Genomic DNA, 24,554 nt, shown 5'->3' on the forward strand with positions numbered 1-24,554 from the left:
GCCAAGGAGGGGATATATCTCTGAAAGGACTGTGTACAGCTTCACTCCTGATTCAGTCTGATGTTTCAGTCACTGTGGTCCCAGCTCAAGCATCCTACTGCTGCCTGGGAATAACCAGGGGTTCATCAGATCATCAGAAATTACCTTACTTGTCTCCTGGTTGGCAAGAAACTGTTTATGGCAATACTCATGATAGAAAAATAACAAGGACAGCATTTTTATGGTGAAGTTTAGAGCCTCAGTCAAAAATAATGGACCATAATATGCCAAACTGTCCATTGGTTCAAACAGAGGGTGGGCAGTAAAAATGTTTTCCGAAGTCTTGTGTACATCAGACCTGTAAACTAATAATATCATAAAAAAGAAACTTTTAATACTGAACACTGATAAAGTAGCTGAATAATGGCCTTACCCAGCACCCATGGAAGTCAGTGGAAAAACTCCCTTGTTACAAGTGAGCCCCGAATCTTCAGCTGTCCCATGATATCATGAGGATAGTGCACAGTGCTTGATCCCAGACAGATGTGCTTTTCAGTTAGAGTAACAATCATTTTTCTATTGCCTCAAAGGTGCCAGGTCATAAAAATAAACAACTTATACCAAAGTTGTAACATGATTTAAAGAGAAAGAATGTCTCTGTTTCCATTATTGTACATGAGTAGGTTGCCTGCTGCTGGAAGAGGAGGGTGTGAAGAATGAGGGCCACCAGCTTCCTTCCCTACCTGTGCCTCACTATCTCACTATCATTTCATAGCTCGGAGGCTTTTTTTTTTTTTATTACAGGCCACACAAGGTTTAATATTATGAGCTAGGCCAGGGACAGATGAAGCCAAGAATTTCACTGTTTTAATGATGTCTCTCAGGGATTCCTTCTGAGAAATCCTATATTTGCTCTGTACATGCAATTCTTACCTAGACTTTATTCTACTCAAGTCTATGATGAACTAACTCTTCCATAGTGCTACCTGCTCTATCTTCTTGCTTTGTGTTAACAAACTAAGCAATCTTCCAAAGCTGGAGTAATTGTTCTCCTTTTGCAGAGAACTTGGATATCTCTGAGTAACTGCTGTGTCACGACAACAGCAGCTGTATTCTTGATTAACACATAAGTGTCAGGGGCTTTGACCGAGCACACGCACAGCATAATGCCTGAGATCTGTAGGTCTGATACAGCATATTGCTGCTTTTAGTAGTGAATGAACTGCTTGATGTAGCACTCTGCAGCAGGTCCCAACAAGTGCATCGGAAAGTCTTTCCAGTGTAGCTGTTGAAGACAGCATTGTGCACCTACAATTTCTCTCTTCAGCAAGACCTGAACCTTTCATTCCGCCCCTCAGCAGAAGAGAGGAGCAAGTCATGTCCCAGCACTGCAACTTCCCACTCTCTAATAAAAACCTTTGGAAGCTGGGTTGGTCATGAGTGTAGGGATTGCCTTTACTGCATGTGACCAGAGTTAGCTTTAACTACCCAGACTTTCCAGTTCAGAGGGGAAAAGAAAGCCATAGTGGAGCCAATTCTTTTCACGATGGAGTTCACAGAGCACGGCAGTCATTTCCACCCTTAATGAGTTGTTATTGTGCTGTCCATCAGTATGGCAGCTAGCTCGTGAATCAACTTCTGAGCATTATTATAACATAAAGCACTCATGGAAAGTGAAGGAATCCCACACAGGAACATTCCAGTTTGTGGATCAAAGGGCTGAATCAACATAGACTGTCTTTGACCTCTTTGCTTGTGTGATACTGCCTGACTAGGTGAAGAAAAAGTCTTGCCAGTGATTTAACAATGTCATCTGCTAGGTCTAACTTCAAATGACCTGCTAAGGACACCAGGAAAACAAAGGATGTTCTATAATCCATTGGGCAACTGCTGGTCCTACCAGAGTCTATGATCAAAAGTTTTGCTACCTAAAATAGTGGTGAGTCACATCTAAGATGCCCTTCATGCCCTCAAGTGAACAGACTAGATAAGTGACAGTGGCACTGGCACTGGTGCCCCAAGCAGCATCAGAGGTTAGGGCTAGGATATTAATTACAGCCACAAAAAATGAAATGGGTGGCTGTAATTACCCATTGAGCTGTGCCCATGAGCTTTATTTTGTGTTTGCTGCATTTTGTTGTACAAGTCAAATCCTCCTCTATGCCTTTCTGGTCTGGAGGGTGTAAACCTCTTATATACTGCAAGCTTCCTAATATTTGTGATGTCATCTGAGGATGAATTGTAATGGCTAACTGCAACAATATTTTTATTGTTGTAGCAAGAACCCTACTTGAATAACATAATGCTGACAAAGATGGTTGAATCTGACTCCCTCAATCCCACAAAATCTACTTTCCTTTTAATTTTCTATTTTTTTTTTAACCTTTTTTATTATTTGACTTTGAAACCCCCATATGAATTTTATTCACTGTTTCACAGAGAACAGGAGCTCTCTAGGGAGGAAAACCCCAGGATGCTTGGTGCGTATTTCAGACACAGATGGCAGCTTTATAGCAGAGAGTTTGTGTGTAAAAATATTGAAAAGACAATCAAAACATCCCACAAACTCGAACACACTTAAAACCAGATGAAAATCAAAGCAACAATTTCTTGGGTATGTGCAGGATACTAATGAATATTATAGATCAAAGAGCTAAGGGTGTACTCTCCCTGTGTTTGACAAAGTTTGCCTACTAGACTTTCAGGGCCTATTCATGAGAGCTGGGGGAGTACTCTAAAGAAAGAGCAACTCAATTTTCAGAGTTCCCAACACTGACTTGTGACCATATATTGCAGTTACTGGGGCTAAGTAGTGTGAAATTACTAAACTTTTCCTTTTCAGCTAAATTTATACAATTCTAACACAGAGCAAATGATGAAGACTAAAATTAGCCTGCAAAATCCTCATGCCTGCAGAGATGTGTATCATGGGGTGACATGGGGTGACACGGGCTGCTACCATGATGCAGTGTCTGAGATGAAATCATACTATTGCACAACAGAAGAAGATGGAGCGTGACACATGTGAATCATTATCCTCCACTAGAACCACAATTTCTACGGTAATAATTTTGCATGGGAAAGGACAACATTGTCATTTGGGATATTTAGTTTCAATTAAGTAAAAAAATCAATTTTATATTTAAACAAAACCATAATTTTACTTCTGAAAGACTCTTGAATTTTGACTGGTTTTCCCTGTACAATTCACGTCATATGAAAGAATCAAAATTAGTCTACTCTTTCCTAAGCCTGAGCTCTTCGACTTTTACTAAAGCTCAAGGTCTGAAAGCCAGAGAGTGATGACCAGCTCAGTGCATGCTCATTCTGGGCTCACCTATGAACAGTTTAGGGAACTACTAACTTAGAGAATACCAAGAATTAAGAAATAGTTATTCATATGATAGGCTAGGGTAAGATAGGACAGTGACACCCTCCACTAGATTGGGAGGCTATCTTCAGGTATGTGGTTTCGGACAGGATGGAGAGAGGCCCTGTCATATATCTTTGCTGGGTTTCACTTTGTTAGAATTTCATCCTCACCCAACATCTCTGTTTTTGTCTGTTTTGCTGGGAAGTATAATTAGCCTTCAAACAATAAAAACTCCATTACAGAAACAGCAAGCCTTCTTAGGGGAGGCAAAGACAGTTCAAAACCTGCCAGGCAGGGAAGAGCAAATCTCAAGGTTCCTTCCCAGCTTTCTCCTCCCACCCTGTGGCATCCTGCCGCTACCTCCCGCTTTATCCTCCCTGCCTTTCCCTTCAGACTTTCAATTGCTTTCATCTTTGCATTTATGAATCTTGCAATAACATGTCACAACATGACCTCTCAGCAGCAATGGAAAGATGCTGATTTAGGCTGAGGGTGGCTGAATGCTCACTCCTTTTATTTTTCCTTCCAAATCCTATTGAAAAGAAGGAATAAGAGGTTTTAGGGAGAGAGAGAGACCTTCTGATCCTTCCCAAAATCTGGGTGTGTGAAGGTGCTGACTGCAGAGAAGTATTGTATTTTACCAAGAAATCCACGTTCATAAGTGCTTTATGCATAATAAATGGAAGTAATGCTGCTGTCCTCGGCCAAACCTTATGATTAACTATCAGACACTTGCATTTAATTCCCCTGCAATTATGTGTGACTTCAAATGCAGCCATTCCCGAGGCCTGCAAGTCTAAAATCTGATGTACATGTATTGTGTCCAGTTTGAAGTGGCAACCAGGGTGAGCTCCTTGGAATCACTTACAAGATGCCAGAGTGACACAAATCACTCAGGAGGAGAGTATAAGTAATATTTTACTAAAAAAAGGTGCATGACCTGAAACACTGGATATAAACAATCAACGACTGTAGGTGACAGAGCACCAACAAGAAACCATAAAGGTCGATGTTACTGTGAGCAATCTGTGACTTAGAAGCACTGGTAACACTGTATAACAATCTGCTCAGTGGAACCAAATAAAACTAAAAATGCCTGATGGTGCCTGCAGAAATGCCTACTACAGACTGCTGCAGCCACACTTATTACAAGGCAAAAAAGAAAACGAGAATCAGGAGAGAGAGAGAGAGAAAAGGAGAGAGAGAGTTTATGAGAGAGAGAGAGGGGATGAAAGATAGTCACCACCTTCAAGGTTTCATGTGTTCTAGCATGTATTTTTCTTTGTCCTACGGGTCCACAAGGCTACAAGTATGTGTGTTTTTTTTAAACTCTCTGTCCCCACCACTCCCCTAGGTCAGGTGGCAGATCAGGTAACAGGTAACACTGTCCACTGCCCACCCAGGGAGAGGGAGGGGTGCAGGGTCACATTTCAGAATCACCCACTTTGAGTCTTGTTAACCTACACCGTGCTGGGTCCATACAACATGGCCCACGCCTCTCTCCAATCATTCAGACTCTTAGTCCAATATTTAAAAAGCCACATTGAGAAACTTATTTATGTTGGGTGGGGAGGGTGGCTGCAAAAATCACTTCAGAGTCCATGCCCTTCTGTTTTGACTCACACTGAAGAAAAGCCCCTGCACGGCTACCCAGGGAGTTATGGAAATCCCATCTCGGATTCCAAAGGAAACGTGACCGAGCTTTTGGCATGTACTGCCCACTGGGCTGGGTTCATAGACAAGCAAACACTAAATTTAGGGTGGCAAAATTCTTAGAGTGCTTTGAGTCCCAGGCATGATGCACAATTAGAACAGAGTTACCAGAGCTGTAGTGAGCATCTGATTCAAGAAAAGGGCAGAAATTGATTGCAATATTCCTTTAAGCAACATTGATCTAGGATGTGTAAGAAACCTGCTTGGCTAAAGGATCTAGAAATGCAGTATCCTGCATGGACATAAAAAAAATAATTGAAGGTGTCAGTGATGAGCTGGTGAAAATCCAGTTCTCCTAACCCCAGGAAGCCAGGCAGCAGGTGGGGAGGAAGGGATACGGTTGTCATGTTTTCAGTGCACAAATGAGGTGAGAGGTGCAGAATCTGGAAATGCATTAATAGAAACAATAATGATAATGAATCCATGTGAGAAAAAAGAAGCCACTATGAACATTTCAAAGCATTAGTCATGAGCTCAGTTTACTTATTTTGCTAAAAACTAATATGCAAATAGAACTTTGATGGAATGGAAAATAAAACTTTTTGTCATGCACATAAAAATAGATAATTTCAACACTTTTTCTTTTTTTTTTTTTAAATTAAAATGCTTTTTATATAAAGCATTCCTCTATGTGGACTCCTTCCTGTTAAAAGTTTTGTTTCCAAAGAAAGCAATGTTTCTTTTGAAAGGGAAAAATTGTTTGGTTAATAGAAATTCTAGCTGTTTTTAAAACACCAGAAAGCTTAGGGAGATGAGCATCACAGCAATATTGTTAGAGGTGAAATGCAAGGGTGGAGGTAATGCACATAAAAGGGTTGTCCTGTCCAATCTGTTGCAGCTACTTATGCTGAGTCCCCTGAGAAGTACTGTGAATTAAAATTTGGAAAAATGTAGAAATGCCAGTAAAACCACACAGAACATGTTACATTCTGGGTTCCTGGGCTTCAGCTCTGGCTCTCTAGACTTCATGGGACACAGTTTCATTTCCATTAAATGACTTCTGAATTCTGCACAATGGTACCTTGAGTGATTTGACATGAAGAACAATGCATGCCTTTGAAGAACAATGCATGCAATATGACTATTTACTTCCTGCCTACTCCAAAAGCTTCTCAGACTAATAAAAGGTTTTCTGCTGACTTCAATAGACTCTGGAGCTGGCCTATAGAGGGGTGGCATACTTACAAACAGTGCTATTAGATACACTGGCAGAAGAAAACCAAATTTACTAGAGGTAGGCAAGATGGGAGGTAATTTCAATGGGCAACTGAGTTATGAGGCAGCAAGAGAGAGGTGCTGATTTATAACAATAAATCTATGCACTCTGCTGTGGGCACCCAGTCTTCTGCTGGCTATTAACTTACATTGTTCAATTTGCAAATGAGCAGGAAGACGTGTAAGTTATTTGGGCATGCTGCTATCCAATTTGCATAGCAAATAGAGCCTGAGATGTGCATGAAAAATTCCTTAGACAACTGTATGCAAGTTTTTTTAAATTTTGCTTCTGCCTTAAGACATATAGGCAACTGAGTGTCATCTCAAGGAACAAATGAGATTTACTACATTCATTTTAGAGGTGTTTACTCAGAAAATAATATCCTAAGGTTGCTTTGGGGCTTGCAAATCACTTCCTTGCCCTAAAGAATTTATGACACAAAATATGTGTGAGTTTAGTGTAAATTTTGGGAAGAATCTGATGTCCAACACTGTAGAAATTGTATTGCTCTTTCCTACAGAGGCTGCACAGACTTCTGCTTGCAAAGAGTCATTTCCTTATTGTTTCAAACCATATGCTTATGGCTTTACATTTTTTAGATGACCATGCATAAATGCAATCTGGAGGGAAGAATGTACTTCCATGGAGGTGCTGCCCTTTCCAGGAAGACTTTTGAAAAAAGTGTTTACCCAGATTCCCCTTAATTCACTTAACTAGTTACTCTCCACCTCCTTGCCAAGACTTCCTTGTTACATTCTGTCTGATTCCTTTGCCATAGTTGTGGCTGTACAGAAGGTCTCAGATTTCCAGAGTCTGTCTTCTTTATGGAAAAAAAAAACACTGGGAAGATATTTATTCTCCACGTTTTAAAGCAAAATCAGGTACCTGAAAACAAGCAGAACAAGCCAGAATGAAGTATCCTTGGAAGATCACAGAATTCGTTTTGGTAAACTGTGCTACCTATACTGATGTATGGCAACCTGCTACTGGAAGAACATGCAGCCTTCATCTGCAGGGAACTCAAGGGCTGTTCCTGGTGCCAAGCTGGCTAAGGTAAAAATCCATGTGCTTCCTAGTAAGCGGATCTTGATTGCATATTAGAGAGACAGCACAAGCAAGAGGTGCTGCAGATGAAAGGACTACAGTGCCAAAAATTATTACAGAACTTGGAAAATTTCAGACCCCTGTGTCACTTCCTTTTCCAAATATCTAACTAGGATTATTCTCTTCATTCTTCAGCTGTGAAATGAGGCTCATACTGCCTCCTTTTAGTGATTCCACTACTTAGCACAATATCTCACTGTCAGCAAATTTTCATTAAGACTGCCTAAATTTTCCTTTGCTCAGCTTGGTTTTAATAACCTTCTCTGTCAATTCCCTCTCTAACAGTTAGGTCTGAGCTTCCCAGTTTTTCTAATCTTTTCTTACAGATGCTTAGAATAGTAATAATACCCCTTTGAACATTTTTTTCCAATTTAGATATATTTACTGCCCGGAAATTCTATCTAGGCAGAGTTTGAGGATTTGAAATGTTTGTCCAGAATTTCTAGCTGTTTGAGATATGTGCATGTGCACAAATGGTCCAAACCAGCCTGTGTTTCACAATTCCCTCATGATTATATGTATTTATGGACTGGAAATCTCAGCTTGAAATCTGGGAGTCCCATTCATCAGGCATAATATCCCATATATAGTCTGCCATTGTGTTGAACATTTGAATACGCCGTCCAGGACACTTACAGAAGTGTTTCTCAGCTGTAAGGTATATCTCAAGGGTAAGTCTCAGAGGTCCTTAAGGAATGGCTCTAGAAACCATTCTGTTGGCAACAAGGAAACATGACTATTTGCAGGGAGGAAAAGGAGATGAAAGTTATAGAACTAATTTGGATGGGAGAACTATGAAGTATGGTATCTAGGAGACAGTGAAGCAAATATTATTTGCATCGCCCTCCACATCTCTACTTGTGGTGAATTCTCAGCAATAGGGCTATTTACTAATTCATCTCTTTCATGATGCTATTTGTCATTTCCATTTTCTTTCTCTAACTGATTTGATTTAAGCAAGCAGCAGCATCTGAAGCATGTGGGTAGAAATTGCAGCATCCACCTTTAAAGTGACCTGCTTTTCTTTTTTAAGGAACTTCTGTGCTCTACCCATGCTTTAGAGGTTCTCTGCTGGATAATGTAAAATGACACTAACTGGGCTATTTATATCACTGCAAAGTGTCTACATGATGGGATAATTAGCACTGCTGTATCTGCTGGAGTGAGTGATAACACTTAGCACATTTTTGTGCTAAGCAAAACAAACAACAATGCCTGCAGGTTAAACAGTACCTGAGCAGCTGATAGGCCTCCTGCACTGTTATTTCCAGGAGGCAATATCTACTGGCTTCATTCATGCATAAGGCACAGTTGTGATGCTGGTTTTATTACCATTTGCAGTACTTGCCCTCCATGCAGGTAAGCAATTTTTGGAAGCAAGCTTTCTTTGAGCAAATATGAGTATGAAGATATTTTGCGAACAAGTAAAAGTTGTGTAGATTTGTGGATCTGCTAACTAAAACCTTGGATGAAAGAGTCCAAATACTTGGCCAGTCGGTCTCACACTGTCACTCCTGGATGGAGTCCAATGGCTTGTGGTGTGTTTCATCTTACACACTACTTCAGAAAACACAGCTGGGCTTGGTCTGAAGCCACAGAGGTGTGAGTGTGATCAGTTTAGCCCACATCTAGGTAAAAAGATTCTAGGTTTCCTGATGAGAGCCTTACCTCCTTTAAGCATTAGTACAGCCACAGCTGCAGAGAACAAGAACCTGTTATGCTCTGATTCAATGTATTTCCACGGTTAATCACACTCATTAAAAATGTTTAATAGGAATTTGCTCAATTTAAATTTCCATAAATTGTCTGTTATGCCTTTCTATGCAAGATTAAAGAACTGTTTTGCATGTGCTATTTTCTCTCCAGGAAGGTTACTACTGCATTAATCATAGCTGTCTCAAGTTTTCTTTGAGATAAGATCAAATTTGCTCCCTGTAAATATTTTTTCCTTCCCTTGAGATAGATTTGTGTCTCCTCTCTGCACACCCTGTATTTTTTTTACATCCTCTTTAAAATATTAACATCAGAACTGGACATGCCATTCCAGTATGCAGGAGATGTGCCAGTATCAGGTGAGCTGTATCAGACAGTGAACTAAAATCATTGCAGTGCTTGCCTACTGGTGTACTCAAGGAATGAGTTTGTTTATCCATCCTTGTAAAGAATGATGAGTTTTTCCTTTGTTATGAACTATAAATACCATTCACTGGTTACGAGGGATCAGTTCCTCTCTTCTTATCTTTAGATCAGTAATACTGCATTTCACTTAGCTAAAATGCACTTTGTTTCAATGGACCAGACTCTAAAATTTGAAATCTGTAATTGCCCTTATTAACCTTTTTTCTTCACGTCACCCTCTCTGACAAGGAGCAATTCTGTATTTACCTCCAGCTCACCTATGGGATACCCCATAGGAAAGTGAACTAAGAACTCTACAGCTCAGGCTTGTAACTCCCTGGTTCTAACGCAGAGCTGTTTCATGTTTCTCAAAAAGGCAAAGGAAGTCCTGTTTAGCCTGGATAAAGAACAGCATTATGAGTGTGAAAAGAAACTGGAGAGTGACGCGTAGGTGAAACATTCTGGTAATGTTCCTATGCTGTCAGCTAGTGTGAAATGAGCCACTTGTGACTAGAATTCATCCTGTCTGCAGCCTGCAGCTGCTTTGTGCTAGCAGAGATCCTTGCCACAAATTTGTCTGGATTCCATAAACAAGTCCATTCAAGATAAGACAAACTTCAGGCTTAAGACTGTTAGGTATCCATCAGGGCTTTGTCTTGCATATTAGCCTGGTTCAGCCCAATGAGTTTTGACACAACAGTTCATTATGTGGGGAAGAGAACAACTTTTCACAAACTGGAAGCCAATCATCTATTTTTTTAATATCAAAGCTATACATGAACACAATCCTATAAACTCTCTAGTGGTGTATAATAACATGAAGATTAAAATGCTGTCTGTTGTATAGAAGCCATGGATTGCAGAATGTTATCTTCTTGAATAAAGCTTGTGCCACAAAGGCAATGTCTTTCTGAATGTGTTACACAGAGAATCAGAGAATCATAGAATCATAGAATAATGAGGTTGGAAGAGACCCACCGGATCATCGAGTCCTACCATGAGGAGATGTCAAGCTTTAAAAGAGTCATTTAGCAGAAGCTGAGAACAATAAGAAAAATAACTTTTCTAGGTAATCTACTCTCTCATTATTTGAAAGTGCGGCTGTAGTTTCTGTCATACAGGACAGGTCATGTTACTGTAGCTCTCTTAAGTAGCCACTTGGAAGATGGACAGGGCTTCCAAGTGGCATGAGGACCACTGAGGAGGTAAATGGAAATAACTGTTAGTCATCTGTACTGATGTAAAGACAAACATTGGCTTGCTGAGAAACCACCAAGAACTGGTTTAGTGCAAGGAATAGTGAGTACTACTTTATTAAATGTGCTGCTGAGCTGCGTAGCTTCTTATTTCATCACAAAAATTACACAAATCCAAAACTTTATCCTATAAGTTAGGGGAAGAAAAATTCTTACAATCTAAGAACACAATGACCTTCCTCTGATATAGGAAATCCCTAAGTCATAAATGTTTGGAGTATTTTCTATAATAATTGCACTGTAAGCTGCCTTGTGTTCTTCCCTTATATATCAGCAATTAGGAAAGAATTGGAGATGAGTTACTAGGTTACATGGGCTGACATGTAAAACTCTTTTATACTATGCTAACCTTCTTACACAGCTACACACTTTCCCTGTGATACCAAGGTCAGCCTCTAATTGCTTCTGCAGTTTACTGGGATATCAATATTAGGAAGCTGAGAAAGATTTGTTGTCTTGAATCAACTAGAGACAAAATAAGCTGAAAGAAATGCTCACTACACAGGGAATCAGAAATTAAGGGCTAGGCGCAGTCACTCAGAGATTGATAGTGGACTAGCAGCAGAAGAGCAGGGAAGAGAGGTACTGCCCAGCAGTGTACCTAATTGTCCCTACAACAGACCAAGATGTGTGAGCTGTGCTGTGGGGATAGCTCATATCTCAATGGGAATGGTGCAATGCTGAGAGCTCACTGAGAAACCCACACCACACTGGCTGATGAGTGCAGGGAGAGAGACAGATGACAGAAGAAATTGCACACCCTCTAACTATCCTGTTCTTCTAGGAAAACGTCCTCATGTAGAATAGCCATATAGAATTATACAGAAATATGGACCCGCTCTTCTAGTTCAGAGTATCCTATTCACCAAGAAGATATAATTTTTAGGTGTTCTGTGATAAACATAACTGCATTTTCACACTGCTATTTTTCCTTCTTAATTTTTTTCTCCATACTTCATCTTTGGCTACAGATGCATTTGGAAAGATCAGATACAGACATATACCTCTTGAAGGCATCTCTGTTCAATTTTCTCTTAGGTCTAAAGGATCCAACTGTGTATCTCTATTTCTAACTATGAAGCAGTTACTGATAGGGAGGCACTTCTGAAGATAGCGTTCAACTCTGACTTAAAAACTATAATCAAACCAGGGTTTTTCAGGCATATTCTGTTTTCAGTTATCTCTGTGGAAATTGAGAAGCTTTATCAAAACCAGCTGATAGCATAAAAGCAGAGTGGTGGGCAGTGTATACTCTATGTAACTTCGTCTTCTAAATAACCTTGCTTGTACTGCCCTTAAATCACAATATTCCTTTTCAAAGAGTATCTGAAGTCACTTCCCTGCAGGACCAAAAGACTAGCAAAATTCAGAGCATTCTTCTGTTTTCTATTTTACTCAGTCCTGCACTTAATTAAAAAATAGGAGAAGTAACAGGAATATATTAAAAAATAAATTAAAATATTTTTGTGATCATTGACCCTTTGCTTGCAGTTCACAGACTGAAGGGATGGGAGAAGCAGCTTGCTCTTCCTTGGATTTTATACTTTGTTTAAGCTTGGTATCTTTACTTTGCAAAGTGTTAGGTTATGGATGGTAGTAGAACAAATTCTATTTTATATTCCTAATCTTATTTTTATTCCTAATCTTCTTGTCTGTGACTAACTCTGTATTTTACCCTCTTTACCTGCCTATGATAATTTCTGGCTGCCATATTAACAGTTACCCATTACAAGCATTATAGATCCGGCAGTCAGTTCCCAGATCTCTGGGAATTCTGAGTCAGTGAACTATATTGCATGTGGCCTCTTAACTTTAATAGATAAATTAACTTTTGTTGGCTTTTTAAATTATAGTTTTTAAAAATCAATTATTTTCAAGAAATTTTGGTACAAAGTAATTACAATTATGAAATCCATAATTTTTTTTCTCAGCTGTTTCGATTTCTTGCCACTACTTTAAGCTGTTGCTGTCTGCAGAAAATGTGAGCAAACTGTGTCCCTTCTTAAGAGAGATTGTATAGCTTACACCCAGTGCAAGATCATCTGCAAGAGGTGAAAATAATTTAAATGTAATTTCTTTAGTCCCCTAAGCCATCATATACTTGTGATTTAAAACTTTCTAACTTTTGCCCTTGATCTGAATATTCCTGTGAGATAACTAACTTTGGACAAGCCTATAATAGTAAAACATTCTCAGTAAGACTTCCTTCTTAAAAGAGCAGAAAATACTTGTTGAAAACACCTTCATTCTTTGAAAACATTTCTCCCTTCATAAACCCTGAAATGTTACAGCAAGACTGGAGCTCTCTGCATACAGAAGCCTGCCTGTCATTTACAGAAAACTTAATTTTCATATATCAAGGGCTTGTGTGAAAATTGCTTTGAGTGTTAATTGCCCAAATGATTCAGCTTCATAAGAGCCTCTCTTATGTACTCAAGTATGTCTTATAGCATGCTGAGTGCCAGGCTCCAATAGAGCGCCAGCTGTGCTTTGCTCCCAGATGTTTGAAGAAGATAATTCTTGCCCATCATTTCAGTCCCCCCTCCCAATATCCTGAGAAATTTGTTTAATGAAGTCCTTAATGCACAGTGTATTTCTTTTTTTTCTTGTTTTGTTTTTTTTTTGGTTAAAAAACTTATCTCCCTAGAATGTATGTATAAAGGCTTATAATTACAGTAGCACATCGTCAGATTAACTGCTCTGAGAAAATAAAACAAAAGCTATCAGTTCTGCAAAATTAAGATTCTGACTATTTAATTTAGAAAGGATCAGGTCCCTCTGCTTTCAAAGATGATGGGGTTTTTTTTGCTGTGTTTGAGGTGTTTTTAATTCTCTAATTTACCTGTGGCTATTGGAAACCTAACAAAAAATATGCTTGGTAACTATTTTTCATCCACATCTCAATTTTCAGTATGTTCATGTATCAGATCCTTGACCAATTTACATCGCTTAGGGTTTTTTTAAGTCAAAGTAGCTACATTGAAGTAAAGGGGACTGTGTTAATTTATACCAGCTGCCTGTGGGCTAAGCTAGAATTCTGGATACAAATAAGAAAGCAGGAATGTTCTGCCTGGACTTTGCCTGTCAGTGTGCAGCTGTACAGAATTTCGAGGAGAGATTTTCTGTGCTATATGGAAAAAGAATATTTGCATGAACCACAGTTTGATCTTCATAGTGATTAATTGCCATCAATTCCTACTCCTATCTGACTCAGCTGTCAGAAGAGTTTTCTCTCGATCTCTGTTGTAACTGTGTTTGAACAACCGCAGATAGGTGCTAGGTTAATTCAGTCTGTCTTCATAGCCAGACTACTTTTGAATCACAAGCATATCGCTGTATTTACACAGCACAGGTGCTAGGTGACATGAGTTTACTTTCCATGGTTCCCAAGGTACCATGGCAGAGCTCATCTGCCTCTAAATGTCCATGTGTTTGTGTGTTTGCCCAGCGACACCGCATTTCTAGCTCATAGATTGCTCTGGTTTTACAGTCTCTGATCCAGCTGTTGCTGAGAGTTCCAGACTCATATCTGTAGACTCTTTCAGCCATTGTTAAATTTATTGCAAATATTTTTGCATTTTTGCTGGTCCAATCAGAGATGATAAGATCCTCTGGAAAGCATTTAGTCTGTAGCATTTGAGGCTTAGCTTGACAGGGTTCTGGGCTATCTCGTTAAAACTATATATCACCTAAAAAGGTTGGACCAGATGATCCCTGATGTCCCTTCTAACCTGATATTCTATAATCCTATGACTCTTTTAGCTGCTTAGCTAGATCTGGTGAAGCTTCTGCTTTTAGCTGTAGTAGTCACAGTTTCAGCTTTCGCTATGGCTTTTAAGGTACCAGTATGTAGAACTGCATAATAAGTCTTCACCTTTGTGAAAGGACATCAAAACTTGTTATTGATAGGGATCATTGAGATTTTACCTGAGGTAGAGGAGTTTTTTTTGTTTGCTTGCAGAATTCAAAGAGTTTTCAGCTTTAATTCAGAACCAACTTTATTAGCGGAAGCCAAAGTCAGCTTTGATAATGACAACTAAATTGAAAAGATCTTCACGCTAACAGATTGCTAGCAACAGAACGTACTGTAATCCAACTGCATCTTTATGCAGCCTTGCACTCGTAGATGATGCTGTGATTTTTTCAGGCTTTCTGAAAGAATATTGGCTGAGAATTTAGAGAATATTGGCTGTGCGTTAAGACTTAAGAAATATATTCTTAAACTCACACTCACAGCAACGATGTGGAAAAGACAATGTTGGAAAATGTTGGAAGATTGTTACAAAATAAAAAAAAAAGCATATGTTCTTGCAGACAGTCTGGATAGTGACTACAGAGATACATGTTAAATATACAGTTTTAAGAAAATGTATACCATTTCCTCAGGGGTTTGATTTTCCATAATAATACCAATAAAACAAACAGAGCCCTTTGAAAGTATGAACTCCTGCCTGGACTTAGAGCTAGGCAATGAATGATTATATACATTTTCCCAGCTCCACCTTAACCCGATACTCATGTATAGAGAGAGGACAAGACCTGGGAGACACTGCACAAGAATAATGATTATTAGATAAAATGACACAAACACATTCCATGAATGTAAGTGCAGAGGGAAGATGAAACAAAAATATTACTTTGGCTTTGTGCGATGTTAACAAATTTTACTATACAGCACTGAACTGCTTGAAAAAATATAGTTTTAGTGAATAATGACCTCTTTTTAGTCTTTTTGATTAAAAATACTTCTTCCTCAGACTGAGGATTTAAGACATGAACATTTTTTCAAAAAGAATTTACCTTTTGCCAAGAAATTGGTTTATAGAAAAGATATTGTTCTGTCTAACTCAGAACCATATTCTGGTGATGCTTTCTTTTAAGCTTTCAATAGCCATTTTTTTTTAATGACCCCCTCCTGCCCCCCCAAGCAAACCAACAGCAATGTCCTCCCTGCCCAAGGACTAGATCTATGAAAAGGTCAGCCAGAATCTAGTAAGAAGCTTCCTGATCCTGCAAAAGGAGAAGACAAAAACTTGACTGGAGGGCTGGAGTAAAATGAAAAAATTGGGACAGACTTTGAAAATCCATGTAATAAGTCAGTTAAAGTTTAAAGTAATCTGAGCCTGAATTATGTGGTCTTCTCCTTGGACCTGTAATTAGTTTTTCATTGTAGTCAGTGAAGCTACAGAGATGAGAGATCTGGTTAATCTTAAATACAGCTGCCGGATGATTTTTGGGAGGAAAGAAGGGGAGAGGGGTATTGAATGAGAAGACTAAGAAAAATAATTCTCAGCAGAAGTCTTCATGTCTAGTTTTTGTGGTTTAACTTTTGGCAAGTGTTCAGCGTATTTCTGTTTAGGAGAATCAACTTGTTCCTGAATCTATGCTGTGCCTTTCATTTTTCACTCTGCTTTCTTATGCCCCAGTGTCAGAAGCATCATTCATGTCATGCAAGACGAAGGACTAAGAGAGTCCCAAGCTCCCTTCATGGAACAACAGTCTTTATCACTTTACTAGAAAAGTAGAGGTGTAATAATCTCTCTGATTCTTCAATGTCTGTTCTGGTTGGTAAGTTGTGCTTCTGCTGAACAGAAGGGAACACAGACATTTCAGCTCTATGGAAGAATTTCTGAGCACAACACTGTATTTATGCATAACATTACAGGAACAATAGAAAAGGTATGGAGAGCCCTGAGGGTCACTTGTGCATCTGTGAAACAAAAATTTATGAATGGAGAAGAAAGCAGAAATCGACAGTAAAGAACCGCAGAAAGTGTAATTTAATTGAAATACAATACAAAATCTTATTTGATTTAAGTATGACTTACAGTGGGCTTTTTTAAAATGCTATTGATCACTCCATTAGGTGTTAGAATGAATAAAGATGATTGTTCCCAGTAACCAAGAATGTGGTATCGAGTTGCATTTTATCATCATATCCATATGTCACACTGAGAAGGGCTTTCAAGTGAATCTGCTAGCATCCTTCAGGGAGAGTAATTACTTTCTTTCCAAGATACTGGAAACTGAGGGACCACTCTGTTTTTCTTGCTCATTAACCAAACATCGGACATTAGAAAAATCTCTCTATATGCAGCCCTAAAAAGACTGTTTGCAAAAAGTTTAGGTATTAAGCATCTTTTTCTTTAAAGTGAAATGGAAATGTTAATCAAAATCTTTCCTGGGAGGCAGATCCATTACTGCAAGGCCTGGACCCTTTTCTTTCTCAGTAGCCAAAATATCCTATATGAATGTGTAGGATGTTGCTATGTGATGACACATATTGCTAAGAACAATTCTTGTCATATTCTCCCCTTTATTTGGTATTTTTTTCCTTTACTTAACTCCTTGTTTTTGCTGTAAGCTTATCAACTATTGGTCACACGTAAAGGCTGAATGTGATCCCAAACACTTGCATTATTTCTTGGCAAACAGTCTATGGTCAATCTCCATGCGATTACATGCTGAAGCACTTCCAATAACACTGAATCCCATGGTCAGATATGGTATGAAGTCAAAGTCAAACTTCCATTATAAGCTTGCTAATACTGGAAGATGCAGCGTGCAGCCCCCGGTAGACTTACGCCTCTGCCTGTCAATCCAGCAAGAGCATTGCTAATCAACCATTTGGCTATGCTGGCCTCTAAACAGTTTTATACATCAAAGTTCCACAGCATATGAAAGGCCCATTGGAAGAGCTGTTCTTAACACAACTTATCCACTTATGGATACTAAAACTCACATGATGCACTTCTGTAACCCTCCAGTTTTCACTAATTTGAGACATTATTCTGACCCAATAACATATCACTTAAAGACCAACTGTGTTTGGTTTTTTTTTCACTATTGACAGCAATGATTGAAAAAAAGAGATGGCAGAGGTAAGATTGCAATACATTTTATACTAGGCATACAAGAGAAATTGTATGGAAAGCATGAAGAGCAAAGCACTATTCACATTTGGTACTGTTGTGTTGAAGGTAGCCCATCCATCAGATGGGCTTGTAAACCCATTAGATGTTTGTAAACCTGCTGGGAACTTTTAAGAATACTGTGCAATAGATAATAAGTGTACAGGTCCACATTGGCATCCACAGAATTCCTTCAGAGTGAATTATTTTTTGATTTCTTATTTTAAGTTAGACACCTTCTTAGATCTATCAAAAGCTTTTCTTGTTTCCATAATCCCAGTACTAGCAGTGAATCTTTTAGGGTTTGTATCTTCTATTGAGTTCCAGATAACTATTTCTTTTTGATCTATGTTTTTATGAGAACAATATAACTGCTATTTTCAAAGTTCATGATATTTTAAAAGAGAATAGAAATATGAGAACAATCTTTTAAATGCTGAAAACTACAACTTTAATTGTAAAGTTCTTTCTTTCTTTTTTTAGTTTTTTTTTTCTTAAATTCAAAATATAGTAGATCTACACCAGCTGTGTATTAATAGCTTCGGTAAATACAAACATTATCATCAGCTTTAACATACAATCAACAGTAAGGTTTGAACACTCTGTGTTCTATATGCATGTCATAGCAATGCTGCAATTCAAATAGATTTTAATACAACATGTCAGATAATTTCCATCATATATATAGTTTGAAACAACAGAAAAATGGTGTAAGGAGATGAGGTTAAGCTGAAAGATCAGCCCTTATAAAGATTTCTACTTTAATTTAGTGTGTTCCTTTCTGACATGAGTGGGAAAATGATTTTTTTGCAGGAGGGATAAATAATAGTCAGTGAAATTCTTTTCCTGCTGATGTCAGTGGGATTTTATCTCACCACACAGGGATCAGTTGTGTAGAATAAGGACTCCTTATTTCCAGTCACTGACAATATTACCTTAGCAAGACGAGAAGGACTTCTGCTACTAAAAACATTTAGTTTCTTTGTAATATCATGGAAATTTTTACTCATAATACGTTTTTCTTTGAGGTTGTTAGCTTCCTTTATTAACTAGCTGAATTTCCAGAAATCAGATGTGTGTTCATTGCTTGTTGAGAAGTTTTTTATTTTTCTGTCTTATATGAACTGCTCCTGTGAAGCTTCTGCATTTTCTAAACACACAAAGCTTTCCTATGTGAAGAACTGAGAGATTTTTGAAAATGTGATAAACAGATCTTAATGCATTTAAAACGAGTAGTCTTTTAGTGTACATTTACCAGTATTTTTTGATTTGACTGGCACATGCGAGGAATTCAAACACTTGATATAATTAATTTTTTTGTCAGCAGTTATGTTCAGCAAATGCAATTTGATTTCTCCAAATAGGAATATTTATTTTGTTTGATGAAAAACTGCTTTCCATCTCTATTGGCACCTAATTGCGTTCTCCCCCTCTGTATCTTTTTACTGATTTACATCTTGCCTCAGTGTTTCCTGGACTCTACGAGGAATTCTCACAGGCTGTAGCTAGCAGTGCTACCCTACTTACCCTGCAGCTATAAATGTTTCAGCACCTTGTCTGAATTCATTGCTGAAAGGGAACAGTCGTTTTTATTTTCCTCTCCTGGTGTTCCCCCAATGATCGCTAGATTTGATTTTAGAGAAAAATCAATGTCAACCTTCTGAGGAATCTGATGATTCTATTTTTAATAGTTCCCCCAAAGTGATTTGGTCCTGTTGTTCTTAAAAGAAAAAAGCATATATAAGCAGTTACTTCAACTAGTGACTCATTACATACTCCTCAGGACTGCATTAATATGCAATAGCACATTGGACCTTGGGAAAATATGGAATGATAGAGGCTGAGCCCTAGAAACCATGTGTACCAGGTAATGGGTGCAAATTTGGGACTGACTGCTTTTGGACAGAATCACCTGCTGAGCTGTAAAGCTGCTGCAGGGGCTGACAACAGCAAGAAGTCATTTTTGTGCAAGAGAGGACTGTACAGGTCTGCTCCAAAAGTCAGAGGAAATTAAGTTCCAGATGTTAAAGCAGAGTTGTAGAATACTGCATCTGTGAAGACCGTTTTCAAAGCTTGGCAATAAGAGATGTTTTAAGAGGAAATTAATTTCTCTTTAAAAACAATGATTTCTTTTCAGTGAGAGAATTTGAAAGCTCCATGGACCCACTCTTAAAGCTCACCAACGTAATCAGAAATATTATATTTAACTCCTTTCATTTCCATATATCTTTAAAAAATGTCTTGTGTTACTACAAGATCATATATATCTTTTCTCTTCCAACTCCAGAAAATATTGGTCACTTTAATGCACAGCTTTCCTGTACATCATTGAAATATTACTTATATTTCTAAACATAAACCCATCACCTTCTGTGCAAAGTAGGATTCAACAAACTTTCACAGGGCATTAAATTGTCATTCTGCTCCCTTGTTTACTGAACACTAGAGATCTATAGTACTAAATTTAACTAACTAGAGAGCTTGCTGTACTATTTCTAGAGTTGTTTTCTGCGACTATGTGGCCTATGTGATCATTCTGTAAATCAGTCTTAGGATAGGTTTGTCAGGTTTGATGAAATTTGATATAGGATTGGAAGTCCAAACCTAAAGCCTATGTGAAAATTGTTTCTTGGCCAGCAGAGAGAGACAGTCTCTTCACTGATAGAAATAAATAAATAAATACTTAAGTAAATGGCCAATTCTTTGCCATAGAGAAGTCTGTAGGTATCCAGAAGCAAACCAAGGGATCTGCAAACGAGAATAGCAGTCACGACTGGGGAGATGGGGCACCAAGAGAGCTCCAGGAAAACAGGGCATAACAGTGGAAGCACCTGGGATAAAAGTAAGTTTTCTTAATTCCCCTATTCAGGAAGCAAATTGTAAAAATCATTTAATCATCAGTGATGAAAAGTTATGTCTGCCAACAGAGACATCCCAGTGTGGTACATAGTGTTTGTTTTAGCACAGCATGTTTCTTGTAGAAGGATGTTTTGCTAATTAGTCCTAGAAGTTATAGGAAGTTTGTAATGCATTATTTGAATGACTCAAGACAGCATGAGTATGAAATAGCAGGATCAGGCTGTTAGCATCTACCAGTGATCAGATGTCATGAGCTTTCTTCAATACGAAGCAAAATTTATCCAGAAAAATACTGCATAAGCAGAAAAACTCCGCAAACAATCTATTCCCTCTGTTCAGTGTGCTTGAGTCATTACTAAACATACAAAACCCTGGAACCCAAAAGAACACTGTGAAAAATAAACCAACTGAAAGTGCAGCTCTTGCCAGAGTCGCTACTCTGCAAATATTCAAAGCATGTCATTACCAATGGGGAAGCTGTTGCTGTATGCTTGAACTGTCAGCCTAGATAAATGGGGAAAATGGGATAAATAGATATAATTAAGCTACAAAGAAAGAATATAGTCAAAGACCAGTAGTTCCATTCAGTTCAGATTTAGGGAAATAAATGACACAAAGTCTGATGTTGACTGTTCAGCTAATAATTGGCTGAGCTCCACTGAAATGCTGTGCTACCAGAATTTCTGCCCTCTGTAGTTCCAACATGGACAGCTGGTCTGCCTCAGTCCACCTCATAATTGAAAAACTCACACACACCCCAAAAGAGAAACTAATTCAGGTTCTCCTATGTATTGGGTATGACACAGTTTTCTAATTATAATCTGCAGGGTCAAATTACAAAAAAACAGAATTTCATGACTGGACAGGAAAGCAGGAATTTATTCCCCATGTACCTCACACCTTCCTCTAAAGTTAATTTTCTTTAACAGCCAGACTTACATTACATGTTCTGAATATATGAAAAAGGACAAAATGTTGGTGGTCCTCTATAGGTCCTGCTGGCACTGGAGGAAAGTTTTTTGGTGTTCCCATTCTTTGTGTGGGAGATGCAGCAGAGCTCAAGTCACTCCATGTACCCTCTCCTCAGAGGAAGTATTTACATTTTTATTGAACTAGAGGGTCAAGAGTCCACAGTTTTACAAACTCAGTCTTACAGCTAAGATTAGAGAATTTCTCCAACACTTGCCCTAGAAAAATAAAACCAGTTCCTTTTTCAAAAGTAGTAAAAATAGTAATGTGTCTTAGAATGAAACAGTCAGGTGCATAATATCAAAATATTTGAGCTCTTCTAGTGTTGGGTTTTGTGCATTTTATACTGCACTAGTCACTGAATACAATGCAGTTCTGCAATGGTGTGTTACAAATATCTCTTTAGCATTTAGTAAATTTGGCATGATTTTGATATTCTTTGGTTAAAATGCAAACACATAGGTATTTAAGATTCAAAATCAAAGCTATTTAGAGTCATAAAACTAATTCAGAGTCCATTTCCTTCAGGTTCTGAGAAAAGGCTGAGATTGTGATTAAAAAGATAAAAATAACTCATTTCTTCACTCAGAGTCTTTTCTTGTTCAGATCTGTCTTCTCCCACAGCATTTTTGTGGCCAATGTTGATAATCAATACTGGAGTCCAGGAGGTTTCCAAGCTTTGGTGCCAAGAAGTGAGCGCAAGTGATCAGCAACAATGTCTTGAAAGGACAGTTGTAGATGACACACACATATGTATGTATATACACACACATTTGTGTTTGTGTGACTACACACATATATATAAAACATAGGGAAAAACATAATTGAGTTGAGCAGACCTCATCAGTGTCATTTCTTACTGTGTGTTTCTCCCCCTCTATGTTCAGTAGTCCAGGGCACCATTGCAGCTGAGGATGAGCAGGTGTAGAGAACAACTATTCTATTTCTGGAGCTAATTATGGGCTTCAATTAGGAAACCAGCTTACTAGAGTAAAGAAACTCATCACCGTTGATTCTTTGGTGAGGAATAAGATCTTTTCATTTGACCCACCATGAATAATCTATTTATTTATTTATAAGAAAGCATTGATGATTGGTGCAATTCTCTTACCTAGCACAATATAAAAGCTATACAGAGGCCACACAGAGGGAGACATCAATACAAGCCAGTTGGGATGCAGATGAGCAACCTTTTTCATACTGGCAATCTTATGGCTGCATTTGTAAAAGTTTTATCAGTATCTGCACCAAAACTGAATTCCTCTCCCTGTAAAAACCAAAAATCCTTCTGGCAGGCATTCAAGAGAATTTTCCAATGCAAAATAAATAAATAAATATTCAGGCAAAAATATCTTACTTGAAAAAATCAAGTTGAGCCCTATTTTTTCAAAAGGCCCATTCAAACCAAGATGCTTTACCTTTTAAAATCTATCTATTTATGCTTGCATGCAGGGAACCTACCAACTATTTGGAATCATATTTGTAAGTCTACTGACTATTATACACAATATTGTAAATTCCAACAATTTACAGTTCTCAAGTTGCCATGCAAAGTAAGTTAGAAATAAATCCTTCATTCTTACATTTTCCATGTTTTTAACAGTTTCATTTCTTTGAAGTGTCTGACTTTTATATATTTAAAATTCAAACAATTAAAAAAATATTCCCAATCTAAATCCCCAAGCAAACAAACCGAATTCCCCTGTGCCAGCAAAATTGCCCACTTAAGGGGAGGGGGGAGATATCTTGGATACAAGGCTATTTTAGTTCCAGCTACATTAGCTTCATCTAGTTTAATATTTGTTCTGTGACCATTTGAAATTCAATTTCAGGTAGTTCTGTATCATATCAGCATAGGATGCATCATTAACTCTAAGAGGATGTTTTCCATTGGCATCTGTTATTTTCAACAAATGTCAAGGCTTGACATTTGCTATCTTTATCTGGTTTTGGCGTATCACTCATACTGCGATTTTGTTTCTTCTTGTGAGATATTGATTTCAACTGTGACCAGCTGTGTTGCTAATAAAATCAACAGGCAAGTATCTGGCATTCAGTTCTTCACTGGCAGAGGAAAAGAAATATCCCAGTGACAAAAAAAGGTAAAGAAATACTTTTCAATTAGGATGCTTGCCTGTATCCTAATACTATCCATCTCTTAGCTCTTCTGTTGATGTAGCATTTCTGATTGATTCCCTTGGGGAAGTCTCCATGGAAATCCTTGCCTCTCAGATGAAATATTCCTTTTTGCTCTCATCCACTGCTTCCTGGAGAGCGGGATCATTTTTCAAAGCAGCATCTGCACTTTCGGCAAACTCAGTTCCTTTTGCCTCATTGGTGTGGTAGGTGCCCTTATGCCTGTACATGTACCGGATCATCACCACCAGCAGGCAAATGAGGACAAATGCCACTGCAGCAATCACACCTAGAGGAAAGACATTGGTGAAATGTATTGTCAGTAATAAAATGCAAGTAGTGTGTCACAGCCAGCCATTGCAACTTGAATTACTTGATAGGGAAAAGTCTGTGTATTGTAATTGTTTGCACATTGCAGTGGCCAGAGTCACAACAGTCTGACACTGCAAAAAACAAGATTGGGTATAGATACTGCAGGTCAAAGTCTCATTCAATGGCTTGATTTGGTTGAACTAATTGGAGCTTAAAGTTCATTACAAAATGAGAAGAAGTGAGAGAATATAAAGGAAAACCCATAGGTTCTTTCATCCTTCTGGTACCATAAACCCAGGGGAATTTGGAGGCAACCTAATTCTGCCTTCATGACTGCACTCAATTTCAGGAGTTCAGGGCACTGAGTATTTCTTAGGAGACATTCAACAAATAGCAGGAGTCATAGGACTGCAATACTGCTCTGTATTTGCAAGCTGCCATTTCATGCTGTGTTCTAATTAAGAAAGTCTGATTGTAATGAATGTAGAAGTGAAACCTGGGAGGAGGAAAGGATTCTGTGTAGATCTTCCCTTTCTCCTGGATGAAGGCTAATTACTAGCGATGTGTTGACTAGACAGAAATTTCTGCAGGTAACCCAAATGTACATA

At 38.3% G+C, this 24,554-nt stretch overlaps 1 protein-coding gene across 1 annotated transcript in view; it reads right to left on the bottom strand.

Annotated features, from left to right (window-relative positions):
- Positions 1–20,859: 20,859 nt before the first annotated feature.
- Positions 20,860–24,554, bottom strand: part of GYPC (glycophorin C (Gerbich blood group)) — a 33,752-nt gene continuing 30,057 nt past the window's right edge. Inside the window, exon 3 of the mRNA XM_069861386.1 lies at positions 20,860–23,923. Within this exon, the coding sequence (XP_069717487.1) occupies positions 23,727–23,923 (197 nt within the window). The 3' untranslated portion in view covers positions 20,860–23,726. The remainder of the gene's footprint in view (positions 23,924–24,554) is intronic.

This window comes from Phaenicophaeus curvirostris, chromosome 7 (genome assembly GCF_032191515.1).
Source record: "Phaenicophaeus curvirostris isolate KB17595 chromosome 7, BPBGC_Pcur_1.0, whole genome shotgun sequence".
NCBI classification, from domain to species: domain Eukaryota; kingdom Metazoa; phylum Chordata; class Aves; order Cuculiformes; family Cuculidae; genus Phaenicophaeus; species Phaenicophaeus curvirostris.